The sequence below is a fragment of the Condylostylus longicornis genome, unplaced genomic scaffold (assembly GCF_029603195.1).
Source record: "Condylostylus longicornis isolate FDR11 unplaced genomic scaffold, ASM2960319v2 ptg000038l, whole genome shotgun sequence".
NCBI classification, from domain to species: domain Eukaryota; kingdom Metazoa; phylum Arthropoda; class Insecta; order Diptera; family Dolichopodidae; genus Condylostylus; species Condylostylus longicornis.
Window position 1 is genome coordinate 14,172,536 of NW_026578007.1, and position 20,747 is coordinate 14,193,282.

A 20,747-nucleotide genomic window follows, 5' to 3' on the forward strand; every position below is an offset into this window, starting at 1 on the left:
TATAGGAAATAGAGCTTTAATATTAAATATAAGGAAATTTTATTAATCATTCCTTAGATATGACGAAAATTATAAAATTGCCTTTTAGTTCAATTTCATATATCCCGAACATCATCCAAAATTTTTTAATCTCATTTCTTTAACAATCAAAAATAATAATTTTATACAATTACCTACACATTGTTTATGAAAATTTTTCTATATAATTCTATATTATTTGTGTCAGATTGCCCAATACACCACAAATGTTCATCTTAACTAAACCTCAATAAAATTTTAATAATTCATTTAATAATTTTTTTATTTTTCAATTTCATTTCAATGAAATTCTTTGTCAAATATTCCCAATTCAATATGTATGTTGATAAGAAAACACTTACTAGCATTGTACTAATATTCATTTTATTTAACTAATGATATTTCAATTATAACAATACAAGCATTTTGCAATTGTATAGCACCTTAAAACTATATAAGAGAATTTTTATTAAAAATTTTTTATACAACATTCATCTATTAAAAACGTGATCATAATAAAATATTTTCAATCGACAAAAGTTTTAATAATGAAAAATTTTCAAAATTTTAATACTTTTTCTTTTCAGAAAAAAAAAAAAACAAAATTTTCTAAAAACAAAAAAAATAGCTATTGCAATTAACGAACTTGAAAAGAAAAATCGATTCATTCTATTATAAAGGAGAAAACGAAAATTTTTTTTTTTAATATCAACAAACAATTTAAAATTTTCTAAAAATAAATCAATATGAAGGCGATCTAATAATATTAAATACCAAATAGATATATGCATATATACCACCATAATTATAAAAATGTTTATATTTCAACAAGCAATTTTTCAACATAGAGTTTATTCTCTATATTCCAATAATAACACTGGTATAATGTTATAAATAGGTATATGTGTAAATAAACAATTAAATACTTAAAAATATAAAATTAAAAAAAAAATTAGAATTGAAAAATATTTGAAAATTTAAGAAAATTTTGTAAATTATTTCGATTAAATTTTCACCATTTTACAACTTTAGAATTTTATGGACAATTAAACTGTGCAATTCTATGAATTCAAGAGCGGTAGGAGAGGCACAATTAAATAATTTAATTAAATTTTCATCTACATTTATTCCGTTGTTCTATTGAAGTTAGACAAATTCCAGTTTCGACTGACTTTCTTTTTAATATTTGTTCGCTTCCTAAAAGTATGCAATTTTGTTAGAACAGTTTTCAATTATTGAAACAGAATGTGCTATTCCAGAAAATATTGGTTTTATTCAATTTTAATTTTATATAATGCTAACTGAATACAGACTGCTACTATTTGCAAAATCAATTTGTTTTTGATAGAACAGGTTACCTATTTCAAGCATGTCCACCTTTACATACATATTGGAATAGATCAAAATGCTGCATGTATTCATTCAAAAATTTTTTAATATTTTTCTTAAAATAATTGAAAAATAGCTTAAAGAGTTTTTAATTACACTCTATAAATATATTTTGATAATATTCCAAAAACTTTATTTTAAATTATTAATAATCATTATTTTAGTATGTATCTGACTACATACATACATTATATACATATGTATAGATAGGCTAAAATATCATATCTTTATTTCACTCCTTAAAAACTTTTCATAAGTATAATATCCATATAATTTTCTACATAATATTCTTCTTAAGGATATAATATGTTTTTTTTTCCATAATATATAATATTTTTTTACTCAAAAATATATAAGTATCCTTAATTGTATATTTAATATTTTAACTACTAAGTATACACAAGTATATACAATATTATACAGGATATAATACGTGTATGTTATGAATTAATTTTAGAATATTCTTTTAACAAAATTATGAGCAAAATCTTATGATTATTCTTATTTAACTATAAAAATTTTTATCTAAAATTTCATAAAAAAAAAATAAATTTATGAAAGTTTTTTGTCTTCGTTTTAAAGATTAGTTTTTTTTTTCTTCAACTTTTTAGTCATTTTATCATTATTATGATTATAAAATTATAATTATACACATATCATAGAATGTAAATATGATTTTGAAGTGAGCTCACACAAGAGCATATCAAAATAATATTTTTCCTAACTGGAAGTTCTTCTGAAATCGCCATTCTAAAAATACTTTATCGACAAACGCAATTGGCATTTATTAACTGAATAGTGTACTAAAATAGTATTGCTGCATTTCAATCAGAATTTTTTTTATATTGAATTACTTTTAAATTGAATTAGAGTGATTTAGTACAGTAGCAAATATGCTAAATTTTAAGAATATGCAAAATAAATTTATTTACTTACTAAAGTTTACCAAATTTAACTCAAGTACCTTCAAAATCAATCAGTCAAATTAATCAATTATATTTCAGAATATTTTAATGTATAACAAAAAATCTTATTAGTTTTTAACTTTCGTAAAGTTTCTCATTCTTAAATTATTAGGTTTTATACTGATCTAACCTCTCAATTTAGTCACTTAAAAAGAGAGGTTAAATGAGAATCGCGTAAGTGAATGAATGTAATTTTCAAATGAGAAGAAAAATGCTTTTCGTATTATATTTCTTATTTTTTCCCAAATAGTATGCAAAAATTCACAGCACTCGTAGGCATTTTATTTGCAAAAGCGAAAAATTTTGTCGAGTTTTTAAAAATTTTTAATTACAAAGAGAAAAAATTTGAAAATTTCAATTGTAGTAGACAATTTTAATGATATTAGTAAATTAAATTAAAAAATTAAAATTATATTTTGGAAAAGGATTAGAAAAGCAATAAGACTATTAAATCCTAATCATTATTTACTTAAATTGAGGACTCTGTTCAAAAACAATCTTAAAACTTTAATTTACTACTTTAAATTTTAAATATTTGAAACGCAATAAATTTTAAAATTTCAAATTAGTGTTCAAAAATATGAAAACGTTCTTGAACACAATATTATTATTTGCTTTCATGTTTCCTCTCCTCTATTAAATATCCAAGTAAATTTCTTCTAAAACTACAAGTATAACTCCAAAAAATATATTCATATATCCTTTAAAATTTTAAAGCAAATCCATATATGTATGTATATATAAATACTGTTTCCTAATTTTTAAAATACTATAATGTTATAATTTTCTCATAAAATATTAAATTCCCCACCCTTTATACCCACTATATTTAATAATTTGTTATACGGTAATGTATTAAAAATAATATCCTTAAAATTTCATTGAGAACAAGAAAAAAAAAACACAAAAGGTTTAAAATATTTCTTTACCCGCGATTAAACAAAATATCTTTTAAGTATTTACATTATTTTAATACATCGTTATCAGTCACGCTTCATCTTTAAAAAAAAAAAATAAAAAATAAAGGAGAAAAAAAAAATGATTTTTTATAAATATGACAGTAAAAAAAGCAAAAACAAAAGCCGTATAAATTTTTTTTTTTACTTCGTCATGAAGGATTAATTAAAAGACCTTGAATGCTATATATGTATTTATACATATATTGCATCATATAATCATAGTATATACCATATATTCTGCAAAAAACATCAATAAATTATTATTCTTTCATATACTTTATATTGAAAACTTATAAAATTTTTGAATTGCATTAGAATGATTCAGCACAATTCCGAACATATGCTGAATTTAAAATGTTTAATGGAAAGATATTAAATACTAACAGATCGCAATGGTGATTATAGAGATTATTTTATACTCTATAATATATTGAGCGTTCTATTCACTATACCTGAGAAAGTGGATCTAGTTTGGTTATTGGCATTTATTCAATAAAACCATTGTTCAATTTTAATAAATTTAGCAAAAACCCAGTAAACTTGTAACCTTAAAAATTCCTTTTAATATTACCTAAGATTCTTATTCAAAATTGTCAAGTCACTATGTTACAAAATATGAATTTTCAAAATATCAAGTTTTTAGCAAATATTCACAAATATCATTTTCTTCATCGAAGCATTTAATGTATTCAAAACATCCCATAAAATTTTTATTAAAATAACCCATTGTAAATTCTATTAATGCATTACCTGTTACTGTTTTATATCCCGGTCTATACTCCAAATCCCGAAATTAATTAAATTTATAAGCGGTTTAATTGTATTCCAAATCGTATTACCCAATATGTTTTTCATAAAATATAAAACTAAACATTTCTGTCCAAAAACATTATTACATGTGTTACATTTTGCTTGATACAATTTAGCATAGCAAATATTTTCAAGCTTTCATATAGTACATTAGATCCGAAACTTGGAGAATTGAAAAAATTATTCAAAAACTATTGGATTTTCAGATTTCTTTGCCTTCTCTTCAAATCTACTTTCCCTTTACAACATTATATATAGTGATTCGATGGCATAATTTTGTAGATATTATGTTGCAAAATTTTTGGATCAATCTAATGTTCAACTAAAAAAAAAAAACATTTTTTGTTTTTGAATTTTTATAATTATACATGTATACATGTATATGTATACCTTTATAATATTTTAAATAAACATTTTATCATAAATGCAAAATCATTTGCAATTTCTTTATACAAGTAGATGTCATTACACTATATGAACATATTAAAATATATATAGTTAAAAATATATATACATATTATTTGTATATTATGAATCTGACGAAATTTTGATTGGTACTAAATTTAGTGCATATTATTTATATACATATATTTATATATGAAAATAAATTTTTAATAATTTTACATTATTTTATACTCAATTTGATTACCGCACATAAAGGATTTTAACTAATGAAATGTCATATACACGCGAATGCATAAACTTAAATAAATAAATTTTGTATATAAAAGGAAAATATAATATTATAAAATATACGAGTATATGTATAGTTATGACATGAAATATAAAATTATATTACATAAAATTAATAGAAATTTAATAGTAAACTATATGTAAGAAATTTTTTTAATTTTACAATATAATGTAAAAATGTTATATTAAAATTTTCCGACAATCATAAATTTTAATTCAAATTATTTTAAAATAAATTTTAATTGACTATAAAAACAGTGGGTATAAAAAAGTTTTGATTAAAATTCAATTTGAAATTAATTTAAAGTCAATCATAAAAAAAAAATTAATGATTTTTCTTCTTTAATTATAATTTGAGTAATTTACATACTCAAATTATAATTAAAGAAGAAATTGATAATTGCCGTATACTAAAAATTCGTTTAGAAAAATATTACACGTAGGAAATTGAAAATTGCAGAAATCATTTTATTTTCGATTATGTTAAAAGGTATTGCAGAATAAAACAAGGTAAATGTCTTAAATTCACTAAGCTTCAGTACAAAATGTCCTAGCGAAAGAACATAATTATTAATGCATCGTTATGAAGCATTATAGTCTATCATATAATTTAATTAAAACCAAAATACCAGGACCATAAAATTATTGTATACGAAATATAAGAATTTTTGAAGTGAAACAAAATGTAGATTTCAATAAACAAATAGGCTTTCTAAAATATCATTATTTCCCAAATTTTTTACCATAACTCTTACAATACTCCTAACATTTAGCTGCAATCGACATACACCTTTATCAGTTCATCCTTGATACTGTGCACTAATGTGGAAATATATATTAATGTAAAGTTAAATTTAAATATGTCATGTACATAATGTAAAATTCGTATATACAATGTACATATATGTAATAATATTTTCATGTAATTGGGTATATCAAGAATAAATAATAATAAATATTGATTATAAAATGCATTTCATTAAAAGCCTGAGGTTTCCAATCAATTCATCTATTTTTCTGTTTTAAATACATATACCTATGTGTAGGTAACACAAATATTTAATTATAGTTTATATAATTAAATTCAGTTTATTAAACATAGTATTATATTTTATTGAAAACTAAAAATTTTATGCATATGATAGATTTTTTGATAGCTGTTTTGTTAATTGAGAAAAAATTTGAAAGGATTTCTAAAATTTTAAAAAAAAAAATAAAAATAACAAGAAAATTATAACAAAAATATTTTCATTGAATTTTACAAAATTGAATTTTACGAAAATGTTTTTGAATAATAATTAATTAGAAAATTTTGCAAAAATTTCAAAATTTTATTTTAAATTAAAAGCTTCATGTTAATTATTTATTTTGCTACTTAAGGGAAGTGTGCTGGATTCCTATAACTATATTTAATTAAATATTTTAAACTAGCATCTTATTATTTGAGTTTAATACTGAATGAACACCATACTCTATCATAATTCGAAGAAATGCTATTTAAACCAAATTGTTTCGAAATTTTTAAGCTTCAATGCTTTTTTGTTGAATTCGTGTGTAATATTAATAGAAGCAAAATTAATAGCAACACCAAATTTAGATATAATTCATAATGCAAATGAAGCGTTTGAAACCCATTTAATATTTTTAATATTAAAATTTCAAATTTTCCATAGTTTAGCCAATATTCTGTAAATTTTGGCAAATTTAAATAAATTAAATCCGATTAGCTATCAAACAAAGTGTAGCTATTTTATTTAAGTAATAATTACTTTAAATAAATATGAACGTTTCATATAGTTTTATCCGATTTTTAAATGTGAATTTCTGAAAAGAACATGATTATTCAATCCATATCAACTATTCCTCTAAGTTAGTGAAGTCCATAGGAGTCATAATAGAAGTAAAGAATTTATTTTATTTAATCCACATAGTACATTTGATTTTTTTTTAATAATTTTAAGCACAAATATAATATATAAAAATTTATTAATTCCTCTTCATTTAATTTACAAATAACAAATTTAATTTCAAAAAATTTTAAGCATTTTCGTACACATAGTATATATTAAAATACTTTTATTTTTACTACAATAATTATTTTGATTTTAAAACACCATTCAAAAAATAAAATTAATATTCAAATTCGAAAATACTCTATTGGTAAATTATTCACAATTTTATAAAAATTTAAAATTATTTTTCTACTCTGACAAGCAATTTGTTCTCAAATACAACTATACTTATTACATATACACAAATTTAAATTTAATTAATGAAATTTTCTATACTTCAGTTTCTATTCTATTAATGTAAATAAAAACTTCTAAATATTTATTTAAAAATAAAAATTTAAAAAAAAAATCGAGATTGTAAGTAAATAACATAGAAAAAGTTAAATATTTAAATTTAACCTAATAATAGAACATAAATGTTTACACCCTTAATAATAATAATAAAATATTTTTATAAATTCCTTATTTGGGAAAATTAAAATTAAAATTTAATTTTAAACAATTATTTTTGAGTTTATAATTATATAAGAAAACTTTAAAATTACATTGTAAATTACAATTTCTGAGAAAAAAAATCAAAGAAGATTACTGAATTCTAGTACATTTTTTATGTATACAATCTAGTATTTTTTACAGATTTCAATGCAATAGGTTAAATATGCTGGCGACGATTCCCCACATAAAGCGCAGTTGGCTAAACAGTGGTATTATTTCCCGTAGAGGGATATAGTTAGCAATATACAGCAATATTGCAGTGTACCTCTCTTTTGTAATATTCAAACATTTTCCGCGCTAAATTGGAAAAAATTACCCATTTCTTCAGCGTGAAACACCAGTTAGTACGAAAAGAATGTGTTCGCCAATAATTTCTCTTGTCTTCTCCCAAAATTCCAGTAAGTAACAGAGCAGTTTTTCTGCTGAGTTGAGGTCCAGAGCTGCAATATAGGCGTTTGCAAGTTCTGTTTTTTCACAAATATAGGGAAGATAATTCCTAATTGAAAAATATTTTTAAAATATTTCTCACCAAATTATAATAATTGAGTTCAGATAATTTTTTTTTTATCCCTCCCCTAATAATATTAGTCTCCTTAAAGGCTATCATCATTATGAACATTTGGCTCTACAGGTCGGAGTGAGCTTTAGCCTGCTTCACAATTTGTTTCCATTATGATCTCTATTTTGGGCTGTTGTTCTCCAGTTCGAGATATTTAAAACTCTGCTGTCATTTTCTATATTGTCCATTCATCTAGTCCTTCATCGACATCTTACTTTTGAGCCGACAGGTTTAGCACGGAAAATATTATTTTGAATCTCTTAATATTATCTTAAAGGCTATATTACTTGATCATTTTATAAGTGTTTTATAGTAATTTTTTGATTCTCAGTGCAAACTTTCTACGGAAGTCTCTTTTCGGGTCATAAAATAGAACATTACCTTAGTTTTATTTTTCTATTAATTTTAATACTTCTAATTTACAATTCATTTCAATTTATAATTCCAATTCTATTAAATTTCATTTTGTATTTTGTTCATAAAAACCGCAAAATTATTTTCATTCAATATTATAAATTTTAAATTCTTAACAATTAAATTTTGTTTATACATACAACATAATTCTAAACAATGTTATTAAATTCTTTATAAAAAAAAAATATTGAATTCTAACAATTAATCATATTATAAAATTTGAATTTAGTTTTTTTTTTTAAATGTATGATAATTATGACTTTTAATACATTAAAACCACATAAATTTAAAATATAAATTTAGAAATTTTTTTTTTATATTGCATATTCTTTAAAATTCGAAAATAAATTTAATATATAAAAAGAATTTAAAAACAAAATTTATATATATATATATTATTATATTAAATAAAATAAATATATTATTTTTCATTTTTAATTAATTGACCAACGATAATTAATTTTAAATTAAATTCAGTCATAACGCAATAACAAAAAAAAAAACAAATAATGTTTTTTATATTTAATATTTCAATTTCTAGTTATTTATATTTATGAATTTTTATATACAAAAACATTACTATAATTAAATTATTACAAATTTGGGAGAAGCAAAACAAAAAAAAAATAATTCCATTTCCGAAATAAAAACAAAAAAAAAATAATTAAATATATAAAAAAAAAAATATTATTATTAAAAATTGAAAATATGCAAAGGACTTGATATCCAAAAACAAAATTTAACAAGAAACTATTAAAAACAATATTTGATTATTCTTGACTACTGTAAGGTATAATTACTTAATATATCATTATTGACCCTGAATGCAGTATTCGATTGAATATTCGAAATTATAATTTGTAATAAATATTTTCATTCATCACAAACCAAACAAAGCAATTTTAACTAACAGAAGAACATACCACTTTATAATTGTGTGGTGACAAGCAAAAACTGATTAAATCTAATTTAAGAGTAGTATTCCGTTTTATATTAAATCCAAATTCTTTATAATTTAACCAAGATATTATATTGTATCAAAATTTTTTTAATTAATTTTGAAGTTATTGGCTAAACGCTAAAATATAAAAATTTCGAAATTTTTAGATGAAATTAAACTGAATTTTAAATTAGGTTTACTAAAACAATTTGGACAATTTAAATTTGAAATATTTAAAGTTTTATTTGTATTTTTCCAAATTTAATTTCAAAATTCAACACAAAAACTGTATCAATTTAATTTTAAAATCAGACACAAAAATATTAAAACCTATAATTTATTTTGAAAACTAAATTTTAAATTTAATTTATTCAAAATACGATGCTTTCGAAAATTGTTGAATAATAACAGGCAAACACATTTGAACTAAAATAAATGTCTTCTTTTTTTAAATTTGACTCAAGCCATTAATCTACCGTTTTCCCAAATGATTGCTCTCCCAAATTCTATTATGAGAGTATATTATAAATCTAAAAATTAAATCAAACTGATATTTGAATAATAATTAAAAAAAAGAGAAAAGGAACTATCGATTTTATTTACAGTTTAATTATATTTAATATAATTTCATATTTTTTTTTGTGTATTCTTTACTTTTGTAACATAATAAAGTTTTAAACATACTCGTATATCGTTTTAAAATACTATTTTACAATATTATTTATGATTATTACACAATAATATTATATTATTTTATTATTAAACATTATATGTATATATTATTATAATTATAATATATCTATATGAACACGTACATTGAATAAGATCTCTGGAGATTATGATTTATATATATTAAGTAAATAATAGCAAAAATATATATTTGTTTTTTTTTTTTTTCAAATTGATATTATATTTTTTTTATAATAACTAATTAATTTAATATTATTATTTATTATAAATTAAAAAATAATTCAATAAAATTAAAATTTATACTCTTGATAATATTTCTTACAAAAATTAAATGTAATTCATAATATATAATATTCGTAATTTAAAGTAATTTTCTGATAATTTTGAAGTATATTTAAATAAAATATACGATAGTACAATTATTTCACATTCGAAAATAAATATTTCAAAATTTTAAATTTAATATATAGACCTTTGATATGTTAACATAATTATTTTGATCAAAAAATTGTATATGATTCGATAATTATTTAAAGGCATAAGCGAACGCTTTCAGTCTTCAAAAATTATATACAACTTTTAACGATATAAAAGTAAAATTCACTATCAAAGTGCTGGAAATTTTTGATTTAAAACTAAAGCAAAACACGCAAAATTTGGTGTAAAAATTTTAAGATCAGCCACTGTCCCATCATAGGAATGAGTCCTAAAAAATTTAATACTAAATACTCAAAAAACATTATACGGCCTTTTAAGTATCAAATTTAACAAAATTTTACTCAACTTATATTTGGCAGTTTTATTTTCTACATTTCTTCTGCTCTCGTACTTAACCGTAGAACCAAATAGAGCTCACTTATCTGAACCAAATTTTTGTACTCTTAGCACTCCTGATTTTTTAAGAATTTTTTATCTGATTTTCTATAACCCTAAATAAATAATAAATTCATGGGTTACCATATGTTTGTGATTATTGTAAGGAATTGAAAAATTACATTAATATGTTTGATTTATTTATTATAATTTTTCATTTTTGCGAAAAATACGTATGTTTATATTTACGAAATACAAAATATTAAATTTATATGTATGTAGGATGGTATTATGTGAAAAAAATAATTATTTAAAAATAAATTTTTTATTGTATGCCAGCATATTAATATTGTTAAACGCATATTATATTTATATCTATATGTGTTATATACATATGTATATGTGCATATATGTGCAAATATACATTATAACATATCAAAATATTCAAAGAAATAAAATGTTTTTTTTTTCCAAAACATTTCAGCATAAAAAAATAAAAGAATTTTCGCAATAGGCTAGTCATTAAAATATAATAGCAAGAAAAACAATAATAATAATTGAAGAAAACAAAAGTTAAAAATCAAGAAAATATTAAAAAAAAAACAAAACAAATACCACCAACAAAAATCACCTTCGGTTTTGTATAAAAATTTTTTGCTTTTAATGTGAGTGTTGCCAATGTTTTTCTTATTTTGTTCAGTATAATTTTATACAATTTTTATTATAATTGTTGCCTCTCTTTAATTAAAATAATAAAGCAAAAAAAAAACAAGAAAAAAAATTGATTTAAAACAAAAAAAAAAAATAATAAATACAGGATGTTCCAGATATTTTAATGGATCAGTAAGTATTGTAGAATTCTTTTATTTTTATATTATTTTAAATACTTACATAATATTATTATTAATATTTTTACTATGGTAGAGCAAATCCCTTAAAACTTAATTTAATTTTCCCTAAATTATATAATTTGAAAGTGTTTTATGAAAATATTATAGGGTAACAATCAAATAAAAAAAAAATTGTATATAAAAAATTATTGTAGTTAATTAGAATTTAACAAAAAATTAATTAATTTTGCACCTTAATCTTGAAAATTGTATATATAAAAAAAACATTTTCCACCCAAATTTTTATATAGCACAAATTAATTGAAAAGTATATAAACTTTGAATCTATCATATAAAAAATAAAATAATAAACTAAAACTTTAAATTATTATTAATCAAAGTAGCTAAAAAATTCTTCTCATTCTGCATTCTCTTTATATTTTCCACCATATCAATAAATACTCTACCACATTGATCATTAACATTTGGAACACCCTGTATATCTTTTATATTATTATTATACTATTGGAAATTAAAAAAAAATTGTTCTTGTTTAAAAAAATTTGTTATCGTTTTTTTTTTATATTTTCTTATTATTTTATTTTTTCGTATTTTATGATTTTCCGTTTTGTTTTTTTCATATTGTAAAATGTCTAAATTTATCGATCCATTGGAATGAAATAAAAAAAAAAACAAAAAAAAAGAAAAATCGGGAAATCAAAAAAAAAATTTTTTTTTGGTTTTTTTATTTTTTTTTTTAAATTATGTATAGAAAAATATTTTTTTTTTCATTTTTAGAAAAATATGATTTTTTATTTATAAATTCATGTATGTATATTTATATTTATTGAGTATGTAACAAGCAAAAATCATATCATCTTAAAAAAAAAAAACAAATTGCAAAAAAATCTTTACCGGAAACTTTTCCTATACATACCAAAAAAAATTTGCTCTATACAACCGAACACACCACATTACTGTTAGATTTTTATTATTAAATTTTATATAACTGCAAAAATACAATAATGATTTTGCAATATTTTTTTATTCCAAATTTTGTTTCTGTTTTTTTTTTTTGGTTTTTTTTTTGGTACAACATAAAATTTATAAATCTTATTTCAATAGCCTTAAAAATATAAGCTATTCTATTATATTTTTGCAAAAAGATTTTTAAATATAAAAAATATATATATAAAATGTGTGTATGTGTCTGGCAATATGGTTAAATCAGAATTAGGAGATTTGAGCAAATAAAGAGGATTTAAATTAATTTTTTGGGAAAATTTAAACAACTTTAACTGAAATCAAATTTATAGAAAATCTCTCACCAGCTCATATTGATAATTTTTCGAAATTAAAGAAAATTTTTGAATATTACAGTAAATTTTTTAATAAAAAAAAAATTGACTTTAAATCAAATTATTTACAATTTCGAAAATCAAATTATTGATCAAATATCGAAATTCTGCAATTTCGATTATTTTCGATTAAAGCACAGTCCTAACCGAAGAACTCACGCAATAAAACGAGAAAGGAACGAAACGAAATGCTCATATAGTAAGTCAAGAAATATTTCTTGACTTACTACATGAGCATTTTTAGTTACAGATTTATAGAGGCAAGCAGAGTGATATTTTGATGAATTTATTTTGATAATAATGCTCAATCCCATTATATTCCATTTATGTGTATGTATTAAAAGTAGACTGAAAAAAAAAACCATTGTTATGAAGCGAATTATAGTATACAAGGAAAGGACAATGTTTGATGATAACAGCATTCGACTTTTAATTATAATTATTATAAATATATAGTCGATTATATTACTCTCTTATATAAATATTTTAAAAATTCACGATTTATAAGACATCAATTGAAAAATGCTTTAATATTGTATAACAATGTGATAATGTTATACAATGAAAACTGTTATACTTAAGGATTATAATTAATAAACATTATAATTACTTTGTCTATCAAACATATGCTGGCACGGAAAGGCAATAAAGAATTAAGAATATTATAACAAAGAAAATATATAGAGTTTTGTAAGGAATATGCCATAGAGTAAAGCAAAAACCCAGTTGGGATATAGTATAAAAATTTTTGTTCTCTAAAATACTTCTATATAATTGAAAGTAAACAATAGCCGAAATAACCAAACTAAAATTTTATTCTAAGATGGAACCAGTAATTTTACTGTGTCCGTAACTTATCTAATGTCTGAGATGAAAATATATATGTTTGTAAAAATATAAATGTTTGTATAATACAAACGAATAATCTAATTTCAAAATAGATTTCTAAATATGCTATTGCATTCATTTCCATTTTTTTATGAAAAAAAAATAAACTTTTTATTATATTAGATAACCCAGTTAATAAAATCAATTCCGGACTCGAATTTTATAATGAAAAATTCATGCAAGATAAACTGAAGATACTTTAACATTTAACTGAAAACAAGATAAAATTAAAAATTACATATTATAAAGTTAAATAAAACCTCACTTAATAAAAACATATAAAAGAAATATATTAAATTACTTCAATTCAAATGATGAAGACCTTCTCGAACAATTTTCGTATTTATGTACATGCATATAAGAAAATTTTATAAAGTTTTGAAAATTTTATTTCAATAGAAAAATAAATTAAATTTTCATAAAAAAAAACAAACAAAATTTTTAAAAAAGTTCTTTGTTTTTCCTTTTGGTTTTCCGTTTCTCTCTCTCTTTTCCTCTCTCTTTCTTTCTCTCTACTTTCTGTAAAACAATTAATTTTTCAAGTTCTTTAATTAACATATAAGGTTTCCAAAATTGTTTTATAAACAATTTTCCAAATAAGTTTCATATAGAAAACAAGAAAAAAAAAGTTATAAAAAACTTTTATTTTTTTCTTATTGTTTTTGTTTTTAAAAAATAAATTGATATGCTCTCGCGTGTAATCAATTTAAATATAATAAAAGCAACGAATCCATTAAATTTTCCATATAGAATTGTTTGCAATCGCAATATTAAAAACATGCAGTATAAAAAAAAATTTATAAAATTTCTTTCTTACAAATTAAAGAAAATTTAAAGTAAATCAAGAAAATACAAATAGTATTTTTCAACAATTTTCCAATTTTCATCAACTTTTCATTCAACATTCAACAACTATTAAAAAGTTAAATATTAAAGAAAAATATAAAATTGTAAAAAATGTGATGAAAAACAAGAAAAAAAAACAAAAAAAAATCTATTCCACTTCCTTAAAATATTAAAAATATGAACAACGTTCATAAAACTTAAAATGCTATACAAAGTGTAATAAAAAAAATTTTGAATTCTCAATGCATTTATGGTAACAATAAAATTACTTAATATGCAACAGCAACTCAAAATATTTTTCTTTTTATTTGAATTCTGACAAAAAATAATTAAAAAAAAGCAGTTTTTTTTATTTTTTAAATATATCACACTTATCATTAAATTTATTTTAATTGTATGTCTCACAAATGCAAATTTTTAACTTTGACTCATTTTAAGATTGCAACACTTATAAATTCATATAAAGAATTGCGTATATAGCTTTTAAATTTTCATTATTTTAGTTGCTATTGTTTTAAAGGCAAAACAATACTTATAGTAGATATGGTATTATTTAAAATATTGACGTTATCTATAATCATTGAGTCCGACAAAATTCTCGAATAATTTACTCACTCATTTTCTCAATTAAATTTATCAAATTGTCTTATTACTAATATTTTCATATTGTCTAATTTTTCCTAAATTTATCAAATCATATACTTACCCATTCACTCTTTTAATACTCCATAAATAAAACAAATTTGATACGGCTGAATCAACTCCTTTAATCAAAATAATAATAATCATTTACATTACTTGTCTCTTTTACATTATCTCTCAGAATTAAAGTCCATTGTGAATGTGGATCTTCGGCAACTGAATTCGAAAAAGATGTTTATTTTGTGCAACTGTTGTTTTTTCTTTATATTCCTATAAGTCTTTAAGAGTTTCTTAAAATTTTAATTTTAATTTTGAATCACCCACGTTCAGTATAGGTGAGCTTATTTGCGTAATTATATACTCATTCTTACTAAAATGCCGAAATAATTATTATTAGGCCAACTAAGACTACGTACCTAAAAATCTTATTAAATTTTGACCCGACGACAGCTTTTTTCTTATATAATTTTTGAAAAAACTAAATTTTTTTTTCCTTTTAAAAACTAATAACGATTTATAATAATATATATACCCAATATATGTATGTAGTACCTAAATAAATATCAACCACACACTACATAAGTACTTTATTACATAAGTAATAAAAATTTTTTTAAATGTACTCATGTAAGTACTTACATTGTGTAGGATTTTTAGTTTACCTATTTCTTGCACCCTTTTTTTTTTAATATTTAAATCTTTCGTATAGGAAATTTTACTCATATAAAAATAAGATGATGTGAAAAACAAAAACAAAATCGAAATTATGTGAATTACATGCAAATTTGCATATACACACATATATACATACATACATACTAATGCCTATAAATCTTATGTAAGATGAATTTTTTTTATGTTAAAAAAGAAATTTTTTTTTTATATGCAAATTTAATTTTTTTGGATGATTTTGATTTTTCGAAAAAATCGAAATAAAAAGAAAAATTTTTTTTTGTTTTTTTTTTTGTTATTATTTTTGTTTTACTTGATTTCATTTAAATATCGACATCTGCTACTGGAGAAATACCACACATATGTATATACATAATATATGTATGTATATCGATAATGTGCATATGTTTAATGTATGTTTAATTTTACATACATTCAAACATCTAAGCATATTTTATACATTTCGATTTTTTATTTTATTGTTTAGTTTTTTCCAATAATAATTTCTGTTTTTTCTTCTTCTTTTTTTTTATTTGTAATTTTTAATTTTTCAATACTTTTTGATATAAGTACATACATACTTACCTACTTATAAATATACATAAATTTATTTTGTTTTTTTTGTTTTCATTTCTAACGTTTTGTTACTTGTGAGTTTTTCGTATATTACTGCTGCGCTTCATGTAAACAAAATTTATTTTTGGATTTTTTTTTGTTTTGAGGTTTTTCTTTTGTTGTTTTATTTTTTTTTTGTTTAATTTTTTCCTCAGCTTCTGTTTATTTCCTTTTAAAAAAGAACACGTCGTATTAAATACATATTTATATTTGCATACATAAAATGTATATACGTATGTGTATAATTTATAATGTGAGATCATTCCTGTAACAAAAAAGAGAAAAAAAAAGAAAGAAAAGTAAAACAGAAAAAATGGGAAAAAACAATAAATATCAGAGAAAAAAAATTTAGTTTTTGTTTCTCGCTCTCTTTATACTTACATACATTGTTTGTATTAAATTTGATTTTTTTCTTGTTTTCTGTTTTTGTGTTCTGTTGTTGTTTTGTTTTGTGTTCTTATTCGGTTTGTTTCTTCACTTTACTCTGTTATTCCTGTATGATATTTTCGTTTTCTTAATTTTAAATTTTTTGCTTTAACACAGTGTTATAAAAAAAAATTAAATACGTAATGCTTGCGTTATAACGCAAGAATAATTATTATAATTACATATTATTTGTATTGGGTTAATTATGAAAATTTTTACTCTTACAAAATTTGACGAAAAAAAATAATAGTTCAGCTTATTAGTAACAGAAAAATAAAAATAAATATTTTACTCGTTTTAATTAATTATTTATTTTTTTCTTATTTAATTTAATTAAATAAAAATCATGAAAATCTTAAAAATTATTTAAAAAAATATTTATTGTTGAATAAGTGCTACAAAAAGCTGAAACGTATAGATTAAAATTAAAACTTTAAAACAATTTTTATTTTTACAAAAATCCTTTGTTATTCTCAATAGATTCTTCTTATGACTAATTATAAACTTTTCACTAAAATTTACAAATACCTTAACTTTAAAATTGCATGAATATACATACATTCTGTTCAGATTGTGAAGGCATTCTACTAAATCGAAGATAAATATCGTATATTGCTACGCCATTGTGAACTTAGGAATAAAATTTTTTATATCAACACATTATTAACTTATGGAATGAAATTAAAACCGACTAAGACGTGCTTATTTCGTTTTAGCCAAGTATCGGAAATTTTGCTTTATTCGATTTGCTATTCTATATGGGCCTAGATATACATAATACAAAAAATAATAATAATGCAATTGGAAATTCAATTTATTTTTTTTTACAAGATATAAACAAAAAAATGTACAAGTTTTTTCCCTTATAGTACAAGATTTTTTTAAGAAATATAAAAAAAACAGAATGTGGCCCCAATAATTGTGTTCTAATTTCAGAGCCACTAACAAAGGGTTACAAATTAAAGTCGATATCTTCTGTTAATTTTCTTTTCTTCGTTCTGGGATTCTACATTGATTTGTTTATATTTTGTTAAGAAAAAGCCTTTTGTAAATTTTATGTTGTGACTACTATATAACATAATTTTGGTATTGTTTTGTTGTTTTAGTTTTTGAGATATTTTTTATTATAAGTAGAGCATTTAAAACATGCCATCATCTTAATATTGTTCGTTATTTAACAAAATATGTACATCGAAAATTTAATAGAATTTTTTGTTACATAACGAAAAATTTTACGTTACGTTTTATATTTTCGTTTTGTGTAGCACTGGGTTTAATTTTTTTTCTTTTTTTCATGTTTAATTCTTATGTTTGTGTTTCTGTTCATTTTATATTTCGTATTCTTCATATTCCATAATTTTTTTTTCTCGTACTTTTTATTTATTCTAGTACAATTCTTCTTGTACTACACTCTTTACTTACATTATGATTTTCTTTTCTTATATTTTAAATTTATATGAATTTCGTGTTTTTTTTTTGTGTTTCAGTTTATAATTTTTTTTTTTTTTGTTTGGAAAAATATATAATAATTTTTGTTTGTAATTTTCTCGTTTTCTGATTTTAATTTTCTGTTTTTTTTTTTTGTGTGATTTGGGATTTTTAATTTTTCTGTTTTTTTTTTGTTTTGTTATTGGTTTTTTGTTCTGTTTTAATTTTTTTTCCTTTATACGTTTTTTTTCCACATCTCTTTATTTTTTTACTTTTTTTTATATTCTTATTTAGATCGAAAACTTTTCGTTGGCATGCTTAGTAAACAACAAACGGAGGACGATGTAAGACAATTATTCAACCCATTCGGAACAATTGAAGAGTGTACAATATTACGAGGACCAGACGGTTCTAGCAAGGGTAAGCATAACAAATAAATAATATCAAAATAACTAATTAAAAAAAAAAATAATAATGATAATAATAATAATGAAAAAGATAATGATAATTACAGTTATATAGTACTAAAATTGTACAAAAATTGTATTAGAATTGAAATGAGAAAATTTCTAAAGAATAATAAAAAAGCAAAAAAAAAAATTCAAATAAAAATTGTTTCATTGTTATTATTATTGTTATTGTTGTTTTTGTTTTTTTTTTGTTGATTTTATGTTGGTATTTTGTTTTTATATTGTTATAATTTTTTATATTTATATTCAGTTTTGTTTTGTGTAAGTTTTGTTTTTTGTTTTTATGTTTCTTGTGAACCTCATAATACTCATTTCGCTTAAATATGTACTTGTGTTTTTTATCTTGGTTTTTTTTTTTTTGTTATGTTTTTAAATATGTTTGTACTAACGTTAAAAAATATTAGTAATAATTTTTTGAATTCTATATACATATGCATATACATATATATATAAGTATATGCATATATGTATAGGTGTTTTTTTGCAAAATTGAAATTAAATACTTATAATAAACACATACATGCATACATATATTCATAAATCATATATAATAACATATAAAATATTTTCAGTTCAAAAATAATTCGTCGTTTTATATTACAAACTAAACACAAATATCAAAAATTCAGATATTTCGAATTCAAATACAAAATTGAAACTCAAATGTTCGAAACCCAAAATAAACTGAAATATCGGAAATATTACCGTATTGTGGTTGTGATTCTAGGACTTCGCTACTAGAAAGTTTTCTGACCATCCATTTATTAACTTACTTATCGGAAAACCTTATGTATCTAATATAGCAATAATATTATTGTCTCTTAAAGAAAGTGCGGAAAGTCAAAGTTTGATAATTATAACTTATTTATGACAAATATAAAATTTGACACATACGATGGCAATTTATGTTTCAATTAATACCCAATTCTAAAATTCCACTTACGTATTCCACCAAAATTTTACCTAAGAACATATGTCAAATAATGGCGCGCTTCTTAAAATAACCCCAAATATTTTATTATACTTGAAATTAAATTGATATTTTTGCCACCTAGATAAAACTTAAATATTGATATTATATTATAAGATAAGGTTATCTTTATGGTAGCGATAAGATATAGGAATGTCAATAAAATATTAATTATATGTTTATATAAGCAAATCTAAAAACAAAATTTTTATAAACAATTTCTTTATTACTTCAATTTTTAAAAAAATTACTTTTATCCTTTTACTGTAAAGTTAAAGCATTGAATAATCAAAAAATAAATGGTATGATCATAAAAAACCAAAATTAATTCCTTCCTCTTTACACTACTTTTTCCGCCAATACTTATAATAAAGTGTTATAAAATCATACTTTTTCATTGATTAACATCAATATACGAAAATCTGAGGTATAGAACTTCAATCGAAATGAAAAATATTTGCAATGAAACTTAAATAGTTCGAAAAATTCTAAATTTTAGAAAAAAATTTTATAATAAAGGAAGCTTGGAAATAAGGAATAAAATAAAATATTTGAGAATTTTAAATTAATACAAATTAATTTGATTATAGAAAAAGAAAAGTTGAGGTTGTTGAGATACTTGATTGAAACGAGTCTGACATAACTAATCTGAATAAAAATAAAGAGATAAAAATGAAAATATTTTAGTATCATAAATCTTATCAATTATGAATAACAACAATTGGGAAATCATTAAATTTGTATTTTCCAAAAAAAATTTTTAAAAAATTCGGCCATTTCAAACTCAATGTGTGCCATGATACGAAGAATTTTCAAGGAGTTTTGATCAGTATTACAGTTCTTTT

General features: G+C 21.0%; 1 protein-coding gene across 8 annotated transcripts in view; it reads left to right on the plus strand.

Annotated features, from left to right (window-relative positions):
* The window catches only part of LOC129609307 (CUGBP Elav-like family member 4), a 168,966-nt gene that overhangs the window by 102,809 nt on the left and 45,410 nt on the right, over positions 1-20,747 (plus strand). For 5 of the 8 annotated variants that reach the window (XM_055521256.1, XM_055521259.1, XM_055521255.1 and 2 more), the window contains exon 3: positions 18,757-18,882. The exons of the other annotated variants lie outside the window; for them this stretch is intronic. In XM_055521256.1, the coding sequence (XP_055377231.1) occupies positions 18,757-18,882 (126 nt within the window). The remainder of the gene's footprint in view (positions 1-18,756; positions 18,883-20,747) is intronic. 8 annotated transcript variants of the gene reach the window in all.